The following is a 21,248-nucleotide window of genomic DNA, read 5'->3' as shown; positions in this document are numbered from 1 at the left end:
ATATGTTTGTTGTTCTTAAAGTACGAAGAATGCATTTCCAATCCAATTTTAAAACTTGCTTGAATAAGTATCATCTGTCGTTGAATGTGATGGGTCGGTACAAACAAATCACTTAAGACATTGGTTAGATCTTACATATTGAATATGGGCTCATCATTCTTCCAGGATTGTCAGGTCATTTATGTTGTAGTGGCGGGGAAAGAGTCATGACGCAAAACACTTTAATTTAACATCTAAACATTCCGGCTTTGTAAAATATCTTATTCAGTAATCCTCATTCACCATTGAAGTCACTTTCATCGACCCTTTGTGCACCAACGGTTAGGTGAATATATTAATGATGGCTTACATTGGCTTTTCTCAGCATCAGAGGTGGGTAGTAACGAGTTACATTTACTCCGTTACATTTACTTGAGTAAGTTTTGTGTTGTACTTTTAGGAGTAGTTTTGAATCACTGTACTTTTTACTTTTACTTTAGTAGGTTTGTGAAGAAGAAACTGTTACTCTTACTCCGCTACATTAGGCTACGTTGAGCTGTTACTTTTCTTTTAATTCTCTGCGTACGCGTCAATCTCATGACATCACTGAGTGATTCTTTGGGAAAAATGTTTGTTTTTGCATGTTTTGTCACATTTACACAGACTCAAACACACACAGAGTTTCTATGAGTTCATGTTTGTTCTAGTTCTGCCTGGTTAAAAAAGAAAAGTACAAAGGCTTGAAATGTTGTGCTACTTGTGCTTAATTTATTTTTTTATTCTGTTATTTTATTTATTTTATTATTTATTAAAGTACTTGAATTTACTTTAAGATTATTTTAATGTAAGCTATTTTTTATTCATTTTTATTTATTTTATTATTTTATTGATTTAATTTGCCTGAAGATTATTATTTTGTACTTTTGTCTGTTTGAATGGTTGAGTTTTAAAATAAATCAGACGTTACTCAACAGTTACGCAGTACTTGAGTAGTTTTTTCACCAAGTACTTTTTTACATTTACTCAAGTCATTATTTGGATGACTACTTTTTACTTCTACTTGAGTCATATTATTCCGAAGTAACAGTACTTTTACTTGAGTAAAATTTTTGGCTACTCTACCTACCCACCTCTGCTCAGCATCAGTCAAACTTCCATCTCTTTCAAACTAAGGACTGATTTGATATTTAGATTTTTAGAAGGAATTTACGAATTTACATTGCCAATGAAATCTATATTTTTCTTCATTAATGAGTAAAAACACCAAAAAACAAACTCCATCCTCCAGTTTTCTGTCACCTATCAGGGCGTGGCTTGCATGAGCATCAGTGTGAGTGGATGGGCTGACACTAGCGCCCCCCTGGGGACACCGAGGCGTTGCCCGGCAGCTGAGCTGAGAGACACCATTTCTCCAGGGAGCTCAGCCCCAGGGCCTTGTACTGGTTGGAGCATGTCCAGAGCAACGTACACCTCTCAGAACCAGCTCACCTGTCTTCCCTCTCAGATGACTGAGCTCGTCCCCCCAGCCCTACAGGTTTACGTGGAGGCAGAAACAGTCATTTCTTTTCAGTCACCATAGATCAGCTGGTAAATGGACAGCGTTTCCCTCGTGCTCAGCTCTCTCTCCTCACCAGGACCGAGACGGTACAGTCTGCTCTCCACTTCCCCTGGTGAACAACACCCCAGGGTACTAGGGTTCTGCTTCCACTTAAAGCAGGAAGTCCCAATTTATCTTACATGCTCTCATGCCTTGACTTCAAAATCAGTTCACATGATTTGTTTTTTAAAAACACACCGACGTAAAAACATCAGTTCACATTTCTGTTAAGTGCAAGTTGTCACATCAAATCTTCAAGGTCTTCCTTTCTGCAAACTTTGCTACCATCATGTCAGTTCTGTCGTCTCATATTCATGCAGTCACATTTTTGCCCTTATTTTGTAAAGCAATCCCTTTTTACTGAGAAACATACAGTATTCATAGCTTTCGCAATTCATTTTGATCCGTCTCAACAATGAAAGCAAAAAGCTTTTTATGCCATGAAAGCTAAGCATGAATATTGTCCTAGAAACCAGGCTGGCAGACGCTGTATTTACACAGGCATAACTACATTTCTGCGGGAAAGAAATTCCCTGTTAATTATAGTGGAAGAAATTAATCAGCTACAAAACACAGATGTATCCTGAGCTAACTTTGTTTGGAGTAAGTTTGGAGCTGCTCTCTTTTGGTCACATGTTTGTTTTTCTAAAGCATTGCTCATTTAGCAAAACAGGAGTCTCAAATTGTTCAGAGTCTCAAATTGATTTGATTATATGGACATATTCCATCAGTGGTCTGCTAGACACAGTATAATAAAATAGAAAAGTAATGCATGGCATAAACCGAGGGCAGAATCAGGCATGCGAGCTACTTAGATAACCGACTATCTTTTATTTGAGGGGAGACATGGTTATCCAGGAATTAAGAACAAAACACACTAATCAACATTCAGCTTTGCTGTCAATGAATAATGCAATAGAAATCTGCGAGCAGGCGCTGTTGGGCATGACAAACACGCTCGACCTGCAGGGAGAAGCTGGCCGGAGAATTCAAAACATTAAAGCTACGAGGCAAAAATGGTTCAAATCACCTGAGACCTCCCTTTCATAACCTGTGTTGAGATTAAGGGTAGGTAATTAGACAATTATGTGCTATATCTTGATATATTAAGCTATTTCTTTTCAAGGATTTAGCTGTACTGTTAATAAAAGATTTCCAGACAATTCTGAGTTGTGTTTCAATCACTTCAGATATGACATGTTTCATTCATGGATGAAATTTCTTTTTCAACTTACTGAATGAGAATAAACAGACAATTTTGGGTTCATTCTTAACCGAGAACTACCACATCTGTATAAAATAACAAAACTACACTGCAAAAACTCAAAATCTTAACAAGAATATTTGTCTTATTTCTAGTTAAAATGTCTCATTTTTAGTCAAAAAAATCTCATTACACTTAAAACAAGAGTCATTACCAGAAAAACAACTTCTTATTTGACAATTTTCACCTTTTTAAAGAAGATTTTCACTTGAAATAAGTAGAAAAAAAATCTGCCAGTGGAACAAGATTCATTTTCTCATTACAAGCAAAAAAATCTTGTTCCATTGGCAGATTTTTCTACTTACTTTAAGTGAAAATCTACTTGAAACAGGTGAAAATTGTCAAATAACAAGTTATTTTTCAGGTAATGACTCTTGTTTTAAGTGTAATGAGTTTTTGACTAAAAATGAGACATTTTAACTAGAAATAAGACAAATATTCTTGTGAAGATTTTGAGTTTTTGCAGTGTAAAAGGAGTTCTCATAGATGGCCCAGGAACCATCAGTGACAGTACAGGCCAAGGTGTGGCAGTTTACAGAATGATAAGTATGCTCCTCTTTTATTTCCAGCCGAACATTCAAAGAGGTGAAGCGTTTCCTTGTTGTTTTCTGCCTCTCCCTTGTCAGGTGCTTCAAGTGTTACTATGTGTGGAGAATCAGCCCAAGTGACACGGTCACCTGTCACATTCAAAGGGAAGGGGCATCTCTCTCTCTCCGTCTCCTTCTGTCCTGGTGCTGCACCTGGGGCTGTTACCGTGGCAACAGCCACCTCTTGACCCTTGGGTTACGCTGATGGGGTCAACATCGTGTGCACCTGCAGCCGAGGCGCTGTCTGTCAACACCTGACAGCACGCTCTGGATGCACGCCCCAACTCCATTTTTAAGCCTTTTTTGTCAGTTTTCCTTTTTAATTATGCGTTTGTGCCATCATTTCAAATTTTCTTTAAAAGTATGTAGTTGAAGGAGTTTAGATAAAGAGCAGACGAACATAAAACATAAGAGGGAAACTTGCATCAGCAAGGAGACTAAAACACAAAGAGAGCGGCTATGGAGGGCCCCCGGTTTATAACCAGACCACATCATTTATGTATGATTTGAAACATTCGCTTCATTAAATGAACCTTGACCCGATGACATAACAAACATGAACACACTGCTGCATATTATTTTACTTCAGAGGTTCTGTTTGTGTCTCTCAACTGGTGATGGTCGGTCCAGCATGTTCTGGTATCAATTAGCAGATTCAGAATTATTGTTATGCTCCAGCTTTGGGCTGTAGATGCAGTTTCAGGTGGAAATAATTAGATACTCATTTTGCATATTAATATTTTGATAATGCAGAATCCCGTGCACAATTTCACTACATTACATAAAGCTAAAAATATATACATAAAAGCATATAATCCCCCCAGAATCTACACAGATTCCTTTTTTAGTGGCCCACATGTTCCAAAAACATCCTTTAAGCTGCCAAGTCTTCCTCACTTCTGTCAGTGATCATGATTAACCACAACTGGCAACATCTCTGAGCCAAACTTAAAAAAACTAAACAAACAACAACATGCATTGCTCACACACTACAATGAAACAGTGTGTAACAACAGATCTGAGAGGAGGGATGTGAAATTAGAGAAATGTCATGCAGATTCCAAGATCGTCAGTGTCAACATCTGCATGAAAGTACAACATGGAAAACGTTGCCAACCGGGATGTGGAAATTTCTTAATTTTCAAATGTCTGGAGATGTAGATAAATCTGCATCAGGGCAGAAACATAACCAGGAGTTTAAGCCTATGAAAAAAACTGAGCATCTTCTTTTCATTTCCTTCATTTTCCTTTAGGAGTTGCAGATCACCTGTTTCCATCTTAAGCCTGAATTAAGGTTCCGCGTTAAACCTACGCCGTAGGGTACGCGGCTACGCGGAATCTCTCTGTAGCTAGGCCGTAGCCTGACCTGCACCTCCAAAAAATTGTAACTACACGTCTAAGCGACGCAGAACCAATGCAGACCGAGAGGGCTGTGATTGGTTTGCTTGGTAGCAACGCATTTCCGGTTCCGGTTCGTGAAGCAGTCGTGAACTTTCAGCGCTCTTTTCTTTGCGTGTGTGGGATTTTTTTTGCACAATAGTTGTCCTTATCTCTTTGATTCACTGTGACCGAAAAAGCCGGAAGCTAAACAAAAGTATCAACTAGCGCTCTGGGGGGGTACTGCACCGCGGGGAAATGGAGTGACGGAGAAGTCCGAAGGATTCACGACGGCGTCACGGCAACGGCGTAGGCTCTGCGTTGGTTTAACGCAGAACCTTAATTCAGGCTTTACTCTGCCTTCTGCATCATTCTGCAGAAGAATGAATCTGTTTGGTATGTGCATTTAGGTACTGTGTACCTTCTAGAAATTATATCATCCGGTGTTTGTATAGACTGTTTTTAATTAATTAATTTATTGGTATCAGCACTTTTTAATGCAACAAATTGCAGATTTTTGCACACAACTGCCAACTTTCTCTCTGTGTTCTATTGAATGTGTTATGTGTTTGTTATGTGTGTGTTTGGGCGCGAGCTGCCGAATCAAATTGCCCTTCCAGGGATAAATAAAGTTGTCTTGAATTTAAAATTCTGACATCCAGAAACCTTCTTTTCTCCTACCTCGTCACTCCATTTCTGACATTTTTCTACCAATGTATTCACCGCCCCTCCTCTTTATGTGTATGGAGCCTCTCTGAATTCATCTCCAAGATGTCTAACCCTGGTTATTCCTCTGATATTACATACATACATTAAGTTCAAATCCAGTAAGAGTGAAGAGGATGTAGTTTGCTACTAAGATGATCCAACATCATCTTGCTTATGTGATATAGGGGGAACAGAAACCATCAGCAGAGAGTCTTATAAAAGGTTTTGAAAGCAGACGTCTTGTCACACCCAGGAATTTTTAAACTTAAAACCGGAAAACTTAAATTAACCAAGACACACAGTGTGTGACAGGCTAGAAAATAAAATAGTTGATACTCTAACTAACATGGAGAACCACCTTTGCCATTCTCCTTTTCATCTAATGTTTGTACTCTCCAGGAGCATAGCCAGCCTGACTACGGTGCTGTTAACTTTGTCCTCCAGCTACAAGAAAGATATTGGAAGGAGCAAATCCGTGGCTTATATGAGGCAGATCTCTCAGGCACATGCTTCATACTGAAGGCAGTCTGACCTCTGAAAGCAATACGTTCACACTGATCCGATTGTTTCCACTGAATCTGTAGCTGTGTGTGGTTATGTGGTAACTTGAGGATGGAGGACAGTGAGATGAATCAAACATCTTTAGATGCATTAAATTATCGTCTGAATCACAAAGTCATCACACTGTGTGGGTAGTCAAGACCTCCAGCAGCCAATCTGAGACAAAAGGTTTCCACAAGCTAAAAGTAGAGGTTGCAAAGCAGGAAAGAAGCACACGCTCCAAACGTACAGAGTACAGAGTAAGTCTTGCATAAAATATCTCTTACCTCTATCATTACTGTTGTCTTTGACTTTCACCTTCCCCTACGTTATATATCATCTCTCCATTCAGTTCTCCTGCATCGTCTCTCTGACCCAAATCTGACTGCTATTTGTCGTTCCCCCTTAAAATCCCCCCAATGTTTCATCATTAAAGTACACACTCTAACCCATATTACCCTCTCAATTTCTCTTTTTTTGTTCTGACCTGGCCCGGGGCTGATCTGGTTGTCATAAAGGTGGATGTCATCTCCGCAGGCGATGGGTGAGTCCTGTCCCTCCTCTCGGCCCTCGCTGCCCTCCTCCTGCTCCGCCTCCCGCTGCTCTGGGGACACAACGGCACAGGGTCACCTACCGGACCTCAGCTGCTACGTGGCCGGGCAGCAAACTCACTTAAATGATGATCAACACGGTACATGCTGGAAATTCCTACCACAATTTGTCAGAAAAGATAATACGTCTGTACAAGAATTGAAACTTTTCTGACACGATTTATCTGAAAGTCATAGGACCGTAATGTCTGTCATCAATGAACTACGAATCAAACTTTATTTTATTGCAGAACCTTTCATGCAACTTGTGCAACAAAGTGCTTCACAGAATCCAAAACACTGAAAATGGTACATGTGGTTATATACACACGTGTAGCAAGAGTTGTCACCATTTTGCCTTTATCTGAGAAAAATACCGTTTTAAAGACTGTAAATACTCGCATATGGAAATGGATGCTCTGAATCCTGGTGAGATTTTCAAGAGGAAGTATTTAAAGATTAAAAGACTTGTTGGACCCAAACCTGAGCTGTGAGGATTGCCAATTTCAATGTATGTCTGAGATAACTATTGATCCAAACTAACAAAGGATTCTGACACTGAGGTGTTATTTAAACGATGAAAACATTGCCAGAGAAGCCAATCAATATTTGAAGTCTGTCTAAAGCAGAGGTGTTGGACTCCAGTCCTAGAGAGCCTAGTCCTGCATGTTTTAAATGTTTCCCTGCTTCAGCCGTTTGAATCAGGCTCGGAATCCATTCAAATGTCAAGAATCGATTCTGATTCTTAAGATTCAGAATCGATTATCAAGATTTGATTCAATCCGATTCAATTTGATTATGATATTGATTTGGGTTAGTGTTATAATATATTAATAATACTAGTATTATATTGAGATTCAACAGCAAGTATTGGCAGCTAATGATGCTGTAAGGACCAGAATGCTGATAGAACTGCTTTCAGAAACATCGTGGGGCAGAATTATCAAACAGATCCAGGGCAGCAAACAGAGACGGATGAAATCGGTTTTATTTTTTCCCACATTCCATTTAAATTTTTTCCATTTTTGGTCTATTTCAATTATTGAGAATTTGTTTCTTTTAGCATTTTTTGCAAATGTAACCCCCAAGACAGTATATAAAGTAATGAAATATAGACAAATTATGCAATTATAACTGAAAACTTTAATGTTTTCATACCTTTAAACATATTTAAAAGGCAAAAAAGTTGTAATGTAATGACGAAATAAAAGAAGAAGATCTTTAGACATACGAATCGATTTTTAGGAAATTAATATGAGAATCGATTTAGAATTGGAAAATCAATTTTTTCAACACAGGCCTATTCAGCACACCGTGATACAAGGAGCTGCGTCACCAACAGATCCGTCCAGACCTTGATGACAAGTTGGTGACGACTGTTAATTTGAATCAGGTCTGATGATGGAAGAGACTTCTAAAACCCTCGAGGACTGGACTCCGAGATCCCTGGTCTAAAGTAAATATTGAGTCCCCTGAAAGGAGACAAATAGTGTTCTTGGAATTATGAGACAGAGTTTTGTGTTCCCCCGACATGAATTTGGGCAGATAAAGATGGGGAGGCTGGATGTTAACTTAAGTGTCTTCTAGATAAGTCAGAATGTGGTGGTTCAGGTTGGAGAACACATATTAGAAAATAAAGCCCCGAGTAAAATATCCTTAATGGCTGTTCAGACCACAACTAGCTATAAATCAGGGGTCGACCTGGAGCCGCATGCGGCTCTTTAGCGCCGCCCTAGTGGCTCCCTGGAGCTTTTTCAAAAATGTTTGACCTTTTTTTTCTTTTTTTTCCCCTTTTTTTTTTCCTTTTTCCTTTCCTTTTTAATTTCAACATTAATCTCGACATTTCGACTTTTTTCTCGAAATCTTTGACTTTTTTCTTTACATTTTGGCTTTTTCTCGACATTTCGACTTTTTTCTCAACATTTCGACTTTTTTCTCAACATTTCGCCTTTCTTCTCAACATTTCACCTTTCGCCATTTGTCTTCATTCTAAGGCTTATACAAGACTTTTCATTTTTTGCGGCTCCAAATATATTTGTTTTTTGTGTTTTTGGTCCAATATGGCTCTTTCAACATTTTGGGCTGCCGACCCCTGCTATAAATAAACTGCAGTAGCGAATGTCCCAATTCAAGTGGATGGTGGAATCCTCATCAGGACTACGTTAATATTGTTGGGTCATACGTGGAGAAAAGCCAGAATCATGTTATTTCTTCCTTGGTGCTAAAAGATGGGCAACAACAATTCAGCTCAATTTAAATCAAAATACTTCACTAATTGTTCCTCTTAATGTTTTTCTACCATCATTAATATTATTAACAGTAACTACTGTAGATAAAAAGGAACTCATATGACGTCTTAATGTTATGATTGATTACTTCTTTTGTGGGAGCTGATTGATGGCTTCAAAAGGCCCTCTATTTAAACCATCTGATCTTAGCTATAGGGGACCTTTTATCATTCAACTAGTTTTACACGAATCTGGAAATTACAAATAAAGCATCCAATCACCTGCAACCTCCAAGCAGTGTTTATGCTGACCTTTGAAGTTGGTTTTTACTGATATTCTCTGACAATTACCAAAATATCACCAAACTGATGTTGACTCATGCAAAAGAATGAATAAAATATATTTTCAAAAGACTGCTCTCGTTACAGAATGGGAGATATTCCCAACTCGCCTTGTCAAAATTGATTTGGGGGTCGAAATACAACGGGAGTGTGTGGCATGAGTTCTGCGGCAGTGTTTACAGAACGTTATCACTCAGCAGAGTGGATGCTCATGTGGTTATTACAGTTATTGTTTTTGCTCTTGGTGCAGACAGAATGCATCCCAGAATAAACAAGTCACAGTCAGTCAAGGCATTCGATAACCGGAACAAGAACTGTGACATACAACAGTTCAAAAGACTAGTTTCACTTTGACAGTTTTAATAAAAACTGTCAAAATGTTAAGACAATTTAGTTGTTAGACATTTCAAATTAAACAAGTCCATTATGAATCAGCAGATGCAGTTGGTTTTTAATTATTTAATGTAATGCTGAGGGGTTGGGGATATCAGAGGTTTCAGCCTGCAGCTTGTTTGTGTGAGTCATCCAATTCTCTCCACCTCGCACAAATCCTACAGTAAATATCCTCCAGAGATGGGACTGATGCTGCGAGGACAGTATTTCGTAGGTGTGCTCTTTATCTGCTGACCTTATCTGCGAAGGAGCCCCGATTTCACTTCATTCACTTTGTCTTGCATCATGATCATTCCTTAGCACTTGACATTATTTGAACCCGGCTGTGTCGTCTCCTCGCCTGCATCCCTCCGCGCCTCAGACTTACCGACTGGGCTCTGACTTTCAAATCACCTTGGGGGAGAGGACAGCGAGCATCTCCACAGGAAGAATGGAAAAATATTTTCATTTGAGAATGCAACGATATTGATGAATAATTTATTACCTTTTTGTGCTAAAATATTCTGCAATAGCGTCTGCTACTGCAAATCAGAATAGTTAAATAAAACTAAACTTAATGTGCGACTCGTTAATCAGGGCGGAGGTTTTGTTAAAATATTTTCTTTACCCCAATCGTTTTTCACAAAGTAATTTAAAGAACAAAGCAATTATTCAATTTTAGATACATACAGACTGCATGTGAAACCAAGTTCCTACTCAGAACTATGACTCGTGAATATAAGCATGCATTATGCAAAAGGAACAAGAGCTGAGGGATAAGGTATGTTTGATATGAAAACACTGAATGATTGATGTGCATCCTTCAAACGCTGTGCAGTGTTCTGCCACTGCCTTTGAGGCGTGTTGGGGGCTGTAACATAGCGAGACGGCACTAACTCTCACACAGTAGCATACTTGCATCATTAAAAAGTTTTAAACTTTCATGCCTTGTGTTATGACGCTTAGTCAAAGAAGACACACGATTGCCTTCATAGGCTGGAAAATAAAATGGCCACGCATGGCGTTAAGCATACGACGGCTGTTATGGCGCTTATTTGAGTAGAGTTGGTATGTTTAAGATCGATTTGTCTCACCTGAATCTCTTTGACAATTCAGCTCTTCAAAAAACACAAGTATGAGACGGCACAGGTAAAACGGGGCCACTTGAAAAAAGCTACGCAATGCATTTTATTTCCGTGCTAACATGGCTCAGTTTGGTCGCCATGTTGAATTCGTGGCGCACATAGCTCGTAGACCAACCTTTACTAACGAACTACAACTAGGACAAGGGTGTAATGATGTACTGACGCTGCCCATAAACATTCACAAATCCGTACGATCATAATAAAACCAAAACTCTTCACGGGACGCAACGCAAAGCAAAGAACAGCATTACCCATAATGCAATGCAGCTGAAATCGGAAGAAATGCCTCCAAATAAATTATTTATTCCAGCTCAGAGCCGATGTTTTTTTTTTATTTGTTTTACCTGTATTTGCACATTTCTTGTTAGGATGAGTGTTTTTTAATGGATAATTATCTTCATTATCATATTCAAACATATGTATTTGAGGGAAGAGACAGGGCGGAGTGTTGTGCTCCCGCATGTGTGCTCAAATCCACGCTGATTGGGATGTACAGAGCAACCTGCGTGGATTTGGGCGTACGCATAGTTTTGTACATCTGAATTTTTGCGTTCATGTTAATTCCATGCAAGGTTTCACATTGAAATCCACGCACTCTTAGTACATGAGGCCCCTGGTCTTAGCTATAGGGGACCTTTCTATCATTGAACTAGTTTTACATAAAGCTGGAAATTACAAATAAAGCATCCAATCACAAGTATGAGACAGCACAGGTAAAACGGGGCCACCTGAAAAAAGCTAAGCAATGCGTTTTATTTCCGTGCTAACATGGCTCAGTTTGGTCGCCATGTTGAATTTGTGGCGCACATAGCTTGTAGACCAACCTCTACTAATGAACTACAACTAGGACAATGGTGGGTAATGCTTACGGCAACGGCAATGTAATTGCATTCATAGTTTGATAAGAGTTTGTCTAATAAAGACGGCGGTGCTCAGCTGCAGCAGGGGGCCTGTGAATTTGCTGAGTGAATTGGTGTATTACAGGAAGGGAATAATTGGCTCAGGGAGACAGGGAGATCCAATGTAAGTATATTCCATCCTGACTGCTTGTGCGGCACATACTAATTGGAAGCCTCTCCTTGGCTTGAAGGTAATGAAACTGCTGTTATCATAACAGACAGAGCAAAGTTCATTATTTATATCCAAATGCAGTGGAGTGAGGGAGCTCGGAGGCTTTTGTGTGCCTGTGGCACAGCTACAGTCTGGTTCTGTTTTTATGGATATTCTGTAAAATGCACATCATAGGAAGAAAGATGTTTGCATAAGAGCGTCTTTGTACTATGTTTTTCATTGTGGTGAGTCTAGATGACTTTGTTAACATTGTGGCTCAGACAGCAGATTCCTTTCTTTATTTGACATGTATGTACACTGTTGTATTCAGACCATTTTCCTCTTGCTGGTTCAAACTCACCCATTTCTTGAAAGAAGTATCCATTCTTGGACATCCCAGACGGAGGTGCCTCTGCAAGAGCAAAACACAACAAGAAACAAATTACTCTGGGGAACGCTGGCAATCGCAACAGGCCCAGCAGGGAATTATCTGTTGTTTTCTGTTTTGTGGTTATAAATACAAATGAGCACCATCATCAGACCAATTATTAGTTATTCAGTGCTATTTTAAGATCATATAAGAATCTAATCTCATTAGAATCAAATAATCATTAATTTCTTTCCTTAATATTATGTCAGAGCATCTGCTCTGACATAATATTGACTGCTTATGATAGTGAACACACAGAAGTTCAGTGTTTGTTGTACATCAGAAGTGGGTAGGTACAGCAGGACAGCAGCAGGACAGTAGGACAACGCTCTAACAGAAGAGGCACATCCTGTGGAGTAGAACGTGAAGACTAGGAACGTACAAGACGAGTCCCTGAAGATCTGAAAAGAATACTATCCCATTCTTGTCTGATAAAGGATTTGAGCTGTTTTGCAGCCCTGGGTTTTCTTTGTGTATCTTTTTTTTATGTTTGTCCGTTTCATGATGCAACAAATGTTTTGAATTAATGAAAGGTCTGGATTGCAAGCAGACCAGTTCAACACCAGACTCTTCTACTATAAAGCCATGCTTTTGCAAAGCATGCTGTATGTAGTTTAGAATTCTTGTAAACAGATGTTAAGCCTTCTCTGAAGAAGACATTGGTAGGATATGTTACTCTAAAGCCAGTATATCTTTCAGCACTGTTTTCTTTCCAGGTGCTCAAGCTGTACTTTTCACCCTGATGCCATCAGGGATGGCGGCCTTTGAACTGAGCATTGAAAAAAAGCCAAATGGTCCCTCTCCTCTTTAGTCTAAGGCAGTGGTTCCCAACCTTTTTTCCTTATTCCCCCTACTTGTGTCTAAGACCAGCCGGGCCCCCCGACCCGTACCTACTAGCACCAAAAGAGTAAAGTGATTCATTACAAACCTTTAATTGAAAAAATGAACATTAATTATGTTTTCTTGATACATTTCTCTTTGGTTTACCCTGTATACACATGACTTTGTTTTTCTCACCTTCATTTTCTGTCACCAATGTATAAAATACGCACAAAAAATAATTGCAAGGACATAAAAATATTTCTGAAAAATGTCTCTTTTAATATGAGAGCAAAACTTTTTAACATTTTTCCTTTAACAACCTGTCGGAGTAGTAGTATGATTAAATGTTGAATAATGATATAATAATACGTAATAAGTAGTGAAATCATTTCCTGTGTTTGTCACCAGTGTAGAAAAAACACAAAAATGATTCAAAGACATTCATAAATTATTCCTAACAATGTCTTATGAATGATTGCACTGCATGACGTACGTGCGAGTCACAATTTGTCCTACTGTACTTATTGTATTGTTTTTTATAATCCTTTTTCATTTTCTCCCGTTCAAATCCAATTACTTGGGTCGTGGCGGGGCTGATCTCCGCAATTTGAAGGCTTGTATAATAATTGTTAAAAAAAAAAAGAAAAAAGATTGCTACTTCGCAGATTTCACCTATCACGGGTTCTTTTTGGAACGTAACCCCCACAAAAAACCAGGGATTACTGTATTCCATTAGGCGGACCCCAGGTTGGGAGACACTGATCTAACGGACACAGTGTCTGTGGTTTCCAGAAAGAATTTAAAGTTTCAATTTGTCTAACCACAGGACAGTATTTCAGGTTGCTTCAGTCTGTTTTAAATGTGCTTTGACCTCTGGATGAGGTTCACATGTGTCTTCTTTGCATGGTAGAACTTTCACCTGCATTTGCGACGGCACAGATAACTGTGGTCTTGGGCGATGGTTTCTGAAAGTGTGTCTGAGCCCATGCAGTGATTGTCATTACATAATCATGCTTTGATGCCATTATGTACTTGAACTCTTCACAATTTTATTCAGAACTTAATTTTAAAATAATTTCCTTATTTATAGATTGGTGAACCTCTGACCTTGACCTCAGAGTCTCTTTCTCTATAAGATATTTTTTGTATATCCATCCATATCACTAACATTATTTATTCAGCTTTGCATATGAGGATATAGTAAAAAAAAACAAAAAAACTCTGACCCTTGCCTGGTCTTTGGTGAAATCAGTCTGAAATGAACAACAATGCGTAGCATATCCCATTGTGCCAATTTTCAATAACAAGCTAAAAAGCAACGACAAAAACAAAGTAAAACCCATATTTCAATAAGAACCACCTTTATCTGTGGTAATTTGAAGTAATAATTTTTTCGAGTTTATGGGCACTGATTTAGGCAAATGTTTTGTCTTTACGTTGTGCTCCAGCATTTACACACAGGTTATGGTCAAGCCTTTGACTCCAAGAACTGGATCCTTTCTGTTTCAGCCATTCTGTTGTAGAAATGCTGGTATAATTGGGATGATTGTGCTGGTCCATGACCCAAGTTTTAGCTGCCAAACCAATGTAATCATCTTGACTCTTGGATAAAGATAGATCAATTCTGTGGTGGGCTGATTATTCGGGCCAATTACTGGTCATTTGTTAGTAACTGGCACGAGACAATGCCTGAAAGTATCCAGCTGATACAGGCAGCAACATCTGTGGGCAACACTGTAAAAAACACATTTAGTGAATGTTTATCAAAGTTAAGCAAATGATTTGTTATTTTTAAACTGTTGCAACTTCTCGCAGGGAGGAAGAAAATCTACCCGTCACATTGGCCAAAAAAAAGAAGAAGTGGCATCATAAATTGTTCTTTGGCTGCTCCATTTTCTAAACATCAGCACTGGCCATTGACATCCATTTTGCCCAATGTTTAGTCTAGAATACTTGAGTCCACTAGAATACTTGAGTACTTAGATCACTTTAATGCTCTGGAATACAAAAGTGTGAACAAACTTAAGTACAGGACTGTCTCAGAAAATTAGAATATTGTGATAAAGTTCTTTATTTTCTGTAATGCAATTACAAAAACAAAAATGTCATACATTCTGGATTCATTACAAATCAACTGATATATTGCAAGCCTTTTATTATTTTAATATTGCTGATTATGGTTTACAGATTCCCAGAATATTCTAATTTTTTTAGATAGGATATTTGAGTTTTCTTAAGCTGTAAACCATAATCAGCAATATTAAAATAATAAAAGGCTTGCAATATTTCAGTTGATTTGTAATGGATCCAGAATTTATGACATTTTTGCATTACAGAAAATAAAGGACTTTATCACAATATTCTAATTTTCTGAGACAATCCTGTATACTTTTTAATATATACTGTTTAGTATGGCATTTCGGACATCTGATTACTTTAATGCTCTGGAATACTTGAGTGCTCTGGAGTACTTTAGAGTACTTGAGTACTTTGTAGCCCAGATGCAGCAGCTGTAAAACAAGCTCAGACCAGAACCCTTCTGCCAGCGACAGAGGATATGCTGTGTTTAGTTTTTAACAAATATTCCACTGTAAATTCTGACCCATCACTTCTACTTTTGTTTTATATTTCAAACCTTGTTTCAGAAGTCTTGTAGTCTCGTAAACACATGCTGATATGCTCTGGCAACCCGTCCAAACAAGCCTGTATGAGCAACTCTTTTTAAAGTGTTCTGTCACAAACTTTAACATTTAAATTACCAACTGAGGGCTGTAGTTTCCCACATAAAGGAAAATGATCTGCATGTATTGTATAAAGGTTCAACAGAGCACTTTACAGAGTATTTTTTTACTCACACATTCATGCCCTGCTTCTATTATATCTTTCAGATCAAATAGAGAAAGAAATTATGTAACCATGAACCTCAAAAATGACATTTAGTGTTTAGCTTCACCCTCTGTTTTTCTATGAAAGCTTGAGCTCTCTTTGAAGCATGGACTTGGCTACAGAAAAACAACATTCTTCATCCATCGCATTCTAGTTTTTCAGTTAACGTATCAGCCTGGCAGGATGGAATTTTTTCATAGGCCATTTTTATTTTTCAACTTTCACCAAAAACTGAAATGCATTAGATTTAAATCTGAGTTGACATGGAGTTGACGTCCCAAAGAAAAGTTTTAATAGCATTTGCTCTGCGGGAAGTAAATGATCATTGTGAAACTCCCTCAACTATCAACAAACATACTTTCAACTCACAGGATGATGAAACGTCCTACATTGTGCATTTATTTCATTCATTCATATATATATATATATATATATATATATATATATATATATATATATATATATATATATATAGACTGTAGCTTTCAGACCCAAGGTGTGACAAGTGTCTATGAATCGTCTCTTTTCTTCGTAGTTTAAGATCATGAGACCATTTATTAAGAATTCGTTTTTCCTAATCACCGGCCAGCGTTAACTGGTTTTAATCTCCTCTACCATCTGTATGATCTCAATCTTTTTTCTCTGCCCATACTTATGCCTGACTAAACTTTAAAGCATGCAGTGAAGAGTCATAACGGGCAGGTCTAAAAGGCAGAAGGTGGATGTGGTGTCAGCTTTTGGTCCAACAAGGGGAGTCATAAATGTGATACCGTGTTGTTGGATAATTGAAACGTTTTCAATAGTGCTGTTAAACACTAATGAAGAGTGAGCTAAAGGACGACGGTGTGTGTGTATCCGGGTGGGTGGGCAATGTTTAAACATATAAGACCTCAGACACACACAGAGATTGTGTACAACACACACACACACCTCATTTACAAAGGCCTTGACTTTAATAATGCAGTTAATAACAATCCATAGTGAGATTTGCTTCCAGGCGATCATTTTGCAGTGGCAGCGCGGAGCATTTCTCAAAATGGTGGATATCTCAATTTGAAATTAAACCTATAATCTGGAGTAGCGCTTCATTACGAATGCACAGAGAGGACATTCAGAGTACAGCATTGTGTAGTGTTTGTCTCAGGGCCCTGTGGATGCTTCCTTGTAAGTGGCCAAACTTAGAAATTCAGCAGAGGATCAATTATTCCCCCCACTGTTTACGGCAGGTGCTTCCCTCATTGGAAATCAGACATGGAGAAAGAAATAGTTGCTGTGTTAACAGCCATGTGCAAACGGCTCTGACACGCTGCTACTCCAGAAGCCTCTGCCATACCAGTTTGTAACAAGCTGTGTTCAATTGTTATGGCCATCATGTAAACACAAATGTTGCCATCATTTTCCTTCACAACACACACTCTCTCTTTCTCTCTCACACACACACACCCTACAATACAATCTGCTCAAAGCTGCTGAATTAAACATATTTCAGTCCAGAGAGCGAGCGCAGTTACATGGAACCTTGCAGCACATTTATTCTTGCAGAACATGACAAATGCACTATATTGCAATAAAACTGCGATGTATGACTCTCATCTACATCACAGAATTAAACATTTCAAATGAAGTGCCAATTAAAAGAGTATCCGCCCAATAATTACAGATATATGCAGCTTGTGTGTAATGGGGAGTAAAACAAGAATCCCAATTGGATGCCTAGTCAACTCAAGCCTGTGCACAGACGGACAACAATGCAACATTTTATTCAGTTATGGCTATTATTTCTAGTGTCAAGGTCAGCGTTTCTCTGGCAGTAGGAACATTTGCACTACAGAATTTTCTATAAATGTCTTATCTGAAGGAACATTAAAGCCTCCTTTTACTTTATAGGTTGATGGAGCTATCAGTTTTATGTGATGATTGTTATTTATCTGCTTCTCATCATAGTTTAGGTTTTCACCTCAATTTTCACTTAGCTTGTTGCAGTAATTCTAGCAGAAGCAGCAGAAAAATAAATGGGGACATTATTAATGAAAATAACATAAGATTGGCAAGCAGATAAGATGGGTGCATCAAATTTCAGGAGACAGAGATGACAGAGACGCTGACACCAAAAGCAAAATCTGCATTTGTGTATCACAGAGATGGTTCATCTGTTAGACTGCTTTTTATTTATGTAGCACATCATAGCAGCCTCTCGTGGAGGCTCTGCCTCTGAACTGTTCTCACTTCCAGTGCTGTGATCGGGAAGATTCATGTGCTCCGCTTCTGTTGAGCTTGTTGGCAGTGACAGATGAGGAAAGAGATTTAGACAGATTTGAGGCCAACGCACAATATCCATGTTACTGGCTTTGCCAGATATATTGAAAATAAATCCTGAACATTTCCGTTGCCGAACACCAGACTACACGTTATGAACACATTAAGGGCTGTGTTCTAAATTCTAGTCTGATTGACGTTAAATCAAGGGATGTGGTCAGTTACATAATATTGACGCAACGTTTTATTTCCTGGACAGTAGCGTATATTTTGCATACCACTTATCCATAAATGGGATTTTATTCTAAAGTTCAGTGGTTGGTCAAAAGCTAAATGAGCTGTATCTTAATAAACAAAACAAATCATGCAAATTATCTAATGCTGCCATCTAAGTTCTATAATGCACTGCACATTCTTACATAATTGTTGAAATTGATTCAGGGCCTTTTGCATTCTTCATGCTTTGATGGTCTTTCAGAAACGGCTCCATTTGTATTCCTGAAGGTTATTCTGCTGTGAGACCACAATCAGACCGACTAAACTGAACTACACAAGGACAGCTGGCAGGGTCGCGTTACTGTACTGTGGCGTGTGTATGCCTTACATTTATTCTTTCATTTAAAAAAATGAAATTTAAGAATTATTCGGTTAAAGAATGGAGGGCTTTCAGAAATGTTGGTAACTCAGAATTCGACATATCCTGATGAATGATGATATAGTAAGTATGAAATGACAAAATGAAATACTAAACCAGTAAATATGATACATTTGGGTAGCATGGCAGTTAGTAGTCCTGCCTCACAGTGAGAAGGTTCCTGGTTCAAAGCCCGGCAGGGGTCCTTCTATTTGGAGCTGCGTGGGTTTTCTTTGGTTCAACAGCTTCCTCCCACAGTCCAAAACAACATCATGTCAGGTTAAGTGATCATGTGGTTAACGGTGGTTGCCTGGTGTACATGTGGCCAGAGGTGTCAAGTAACGAAGTACAAATACTTCGTTACCTTACTTAAGTAGAAATTTTGGTTATCTATACTTCACTGGAGTAATTATTTTTCAGACGACTTTTTACTTACATTTTCACGCAATTATCTGTACTTTTTACTCCTTACATTTTAAAAACAGCCTCGTTACTCTATTTCATTTCGGCCTTTAAAAAAAAACTATCCAGTTAAATTGCTGCATCCGGATAGAGTGAATTTGGTTGTGGTTGTTTCAGATGTTCTTGTCCAGTTTTGTTCTTACATCCGTTCCCTCAGATTCCTGCAACTAAACTTGGATGTACATTCCAATAAAGGTTAGGATAAATGATAACATGCCTCTGAAGTTTGACTTTTTGCACCATTACAATACTTATAGGCAACTAGTCATCATATCTTCTGCTCTCTGAAACACATGTTAATGCTCAATAGTACACATATATGGTTCTTTAATATATTTGCATTATACTAAGATGCATTCATTTTCAATGGCTTTTGTCCTTAATGGCTTTTTCCCCCCCTTACATTTCTTTTACTTTTATACTTTAAGTAGTTTTGAAACCAGTACTTTTATACTTTTACTTGAGTAAAAAACTTGAGTTGATACTTCAACTTCTACAGGAGTATTTTTAAACTCTAGTATCTATACTTCTACCTGAGTAATGTATGGGAATACTTTTGACACCTCTGCATGTGGCCGACAGAATGCCGGCCCGTCCAGGTCGTCCCCCTGCCCAACACCAGGAGAGAGCTGGGATGGACGAGCAGCTCCCCGTGGCCCGGAATAACGATAAGCAGTCACAGATGATGGATAGATGGATGGATGGATGGATGGATGGATGGATGGATGGATGGATGGATGATCCATTTAGAGGTTGAGATAAACCTCCTAGGGGTTATTGAACTGAACTTTACTCCAAAACTCTTTTCTTCATTTAACTTCAAATTCAGTTCACATTTTTAGTTAAATAGTGACAGAGAAACAAAAGAAAAGAAAAAAAGTAACTGCTTTCAAGAAATGTTATAAATGTGAAAACATTTTAAATTAATTAAATTAATTAATATTAAATTTAAAAAAATAATTTAAATTAAAGTCAATATTTAATGGATAACTAAAGATTTTTTTTTAAAACATACTAAATATTCTATATGAGTGATATCAGCACTGCCCCACCGCGACCCGAGTGATTGGATTTGAACGGGAGAATCGGTGCAGAAGGTTTTGTCGACATTATGGGTTTTGGAGAAAATTTGCAAACTTAAATATGGCAAGCTGTTTTACGTACATGTACATATTAAACCGTAACATTATTGACACACACGAAGTGAAGAAGCGGGGAGACTGTTTAGCCAATCAGAATGCAGAACACAATGCACAATGCAAATCCGTGAAGCAGCGAGACGTGAAAGGTGAACCGCGTTATAGCCAGGGATTACTGTACTGCAAAGTACATCAGTGTGAACAACCAACACAAACATGCCTTATAGTTTGAGAAACACAAGTAACCTCTCTGCACATCACAGCAGCAATGGCCAAATAAGAATTTGTGACCCAAGACTTTCTCATCAAGTTTAAAAATTGTTACTCAGTTATCTAAAATAGGCATTCGCACACTATGTACAACTTTTGCACTTGCTTGTTACAGTATATTATACAAGATCTGACCGACTTGACGTTCATACTTGGCGAGTTTCAGAAGCACAGAGGCCCGCAGCTTTGACTGCTACTTAAATCCCATAGCACATGTCCCCATTACCACCGCTGTGTGAGGTGAGCTCACATCCACACCTGAAGATGTGGTTTTCAGTCAGAAAGGGTGGAATGCCTGAAATGGAGTTGACAGTGCGAGTGGGAGACTGTCGGCTGGAGATGTGCAGCACCTGCACTAGTGTGGATTCTACCAGCCTTGAACAACAAGGCAAGACTGTTTACCGGCTCATCTATTTTCCTACCTTCACCTAGGGTCATGAAATGTAAGTAGTGACAGAAAGAGAGCGACCATGAATACAAGGAGCTGAAAGGTGTTTCTCCTGCAAGGTTGCTGGACTCTCCCTCATAGAGAGAGTGAAGTTATCTGGGAGCCATTCAGAGTAGTAGTTGC

At 38.5% G+C, this 21,248-nt stretch overlaps 1 protein-coding gene across 2 annotated transcripts in view; it reads right to left on the bottom strand.

The window, feature by feature from the left end:
• slc4a11 (solute carrier family 4 member 11) overlaps positions 1-21,248 on the bottom strand; it is a 158,762-nt gene that overhangs the window by 96,256 nt on the left and 41,258 nt on the right. For both annotated transcript variants that reach the window (XM_061744198.1, XM_061744199.1), the window contains exons 2-3: positions 12,140-12,190; positions 6,540-6,656 (exon numbers count right to left, since the gene is read on the bottom strand). In XM_061744198.1, coding sequence (XP_061600182.1) covers positions 6,540-6,656; positions 12,140-12,190 — 168 coding nt within the window. The remainder of the gene's footprint in view (positions 1-6,539; positions 6,657-12,139; positions 12,191-21,248) is intronic.

Source organism: Cololabis saira, chromosome 16, assembly GCF_033807715.1.
Source record: "Cololabis saira isolate AMF1-May2022 chromosome 16, fColSai1.1, whole genome shotgun sequence".
NCBI classification, from domain to species: domain Eukaryota; kingdom Metazoa; phylum Chordata; class Actinopteri; order Beloniformes; family Belonidae; genus Cololabis; species Cololabis saira.
This window is presented reverse-complemented; position numbering and strand designations above follow the sequence as displayed.